We start from the raw sequence: 1,832 nt of genomic DNA on the forward strand, positions 1-1,832 counted from the left end.
TCAAATGGCGTTACCCCTTCAATACCGCGCATTCATTTTCACGCGTTGTTATCACATCATTCTTAATTGGCTCCATGTATATCTCTTCCTTACTTTTTATCTCTTTCCTAGATTGTAACGGGCGGACACACAAAGCACCCTGTTACCTTGAGGCCTGAAACTTCTTGGCTATTGTAGTTCTCGTGATATATACAAGTCGAAGCTTTCACTCCGCTAAAACAGTGGTCCTCGTAAAATTCTGCTAGACGGCGGAGGATATTTCATGAAGCACAAGAAAAATGTTTCAACACGTCAAGACAATCTAATCCGTCAGCAAACAAATATATTTAGGCAACATACATTTGAGGATATTTGTTTAACGATTATCCTTAGTCGAGCTTTATGATTTCGTGCTGAACCTGACAAACGGACAAATAGATGGTCTTTCCGGAAACGTGAAACAAATATTTTTTCCCTCACATCTCGGTCACTTTTTACCTTTTTGTTATTTCGCAGTCCCATGCAAAATATAGGAAGGGGCTCGAACACAAACCAAGAACATAAAAAGAATCCGGCCACCTTCGCAACATTCTTCCTTCTATCTTTATCCAAAATCAGGTAAGGACGTTTGCTTGATTTATTTTTCGTACATATTGACACAAGAGAAAAGTCATTATAACATTTTAAACATGAGGAGCAATGGAGCATGCAAGCATCTAGACCCGACTGACACCATGGATCCCAATAGATATTGCTAGCTGCCTGTCGGCGCAGATTAAGCATCAACCTGCATTGTCCTCCAGCAAAGTAGACCTGTACAACAACTGCACTGTACTACTACCACTAGTATACTCCACTCTTGTTTTTTGTAGGTAGTAATAAATGAAAGACCGAAGGAACGGAAGGCCAGCTCGTGTAGCATTAATCACTCTGGTGATATGCTCCGGCTCGACCCCGAGCCCAAACGACGAGCATGGAGCGCTGACTGGACCCTACCCCGCTTGACCGCGTGAGGAAGCGAGGAGACCACACCCCGGCATATAAAAGCCTCCCCGCGGCGCCCATCGCTCGAGCCTCGAGTTGATTGATTCCTGCACCCCAGACGAAACCCCAAATCCCTCATTTCTTCCCTCCCCACCCAGGAACCCTAGCTTTATCTCATGGACGGGGACTCAATGCCGGTCGCCCTGCCGCCACCGCCGGAGGAGAAGGAGCAGCAGCAGCAGCAGCAGCCGGCGGCCGATGCGATCCAGCTCCAGCCTCTCGAATCGGTGAGTTTTCTTAGGCTCCTCCTTTTGGCATGTATAGCTAGTGCTTTCTTGCTTGCTTAGTTAGGGTCCGTTTGCTTCTTTGTATCTCCTACGCGCCTCGCGCCTGTCCGGGGTTGTGCCCAACCAGGCCCGCCGGGTGAAGGGAATCGAGCGCCGGCCCTACAACGAGGGGGAGACGCACGCTGCGAGCCCTCATGACCGCGCCGCGACCCCGACCGGCGGCGGGGTTCTTTCGAGCTTGCTGGCATCTGCTGCAAATGCCCAGGGGGCGGTGCTGCGAGCTCACCATCGTCCTCCGAGCTCACTGTCGGGAGGGGGGAGGGGAGGTGCGTTGGTAGGGGATCCACCGGCGCTGATCATCGCCCTTTGTATTTTTGATTGAATGGGGAGAGGTGAAATTTTGAGGGAATTGATACACAGAAAACATCTTAACCCTTCATCGTAACTTAAATTGCCATCTCTTCACTAACACAATAGCTATACGTAAGTCACCTGAATTTGGAATTTGGGCCAGTCGATTTTAATGTCAAGAAAGGAACAACGGGGGGAAGTAGTTCGCCGGAGAAGGCTACCCCATTATCT

At 49.3% G+C, this 1,832-nt stretch overlaps 1 protein-coding gene across 1 annotated transcript in view; it reads left to right on the top strand.

Moving 5' to 3' along the window:
* The first annotated feature begins 717 nt into the window (after positions 1–717).
* Positions 718–1,832, top strand: part of LOC123127467 (ubiquitin carboxyl-terminal hydrolase 19) — an 8,891-nt gene continuing 7,776 nt past the window's right edge. The window contains exon 1 of the mRNA XM_044547217.1: positions 718–1,250. Within this exon, the coding sequence (XP_044403152.1) occupies positions 1,140–1,250 (111 nt within the window). The 5' untranslated portion in view covers positions 718–1,139. The remainder of the gene's footprint in view (positions 1,251–1,832) is intronic.

Source organism: Triticum aestivum, chromosome 1A, assembly GCF_018294505.1.
Source record: "Triticum aestivum cultivar Chinese Spring chromosome 1A, IWGSC CS RefSeq v2.1, whole genome shotgun sequence".
NCBI lineage: Eukaryota > Viridiplantae > Streptophyta > Magnoliopsida > Poales > Poaceae > Triticum > Triticum aestivum.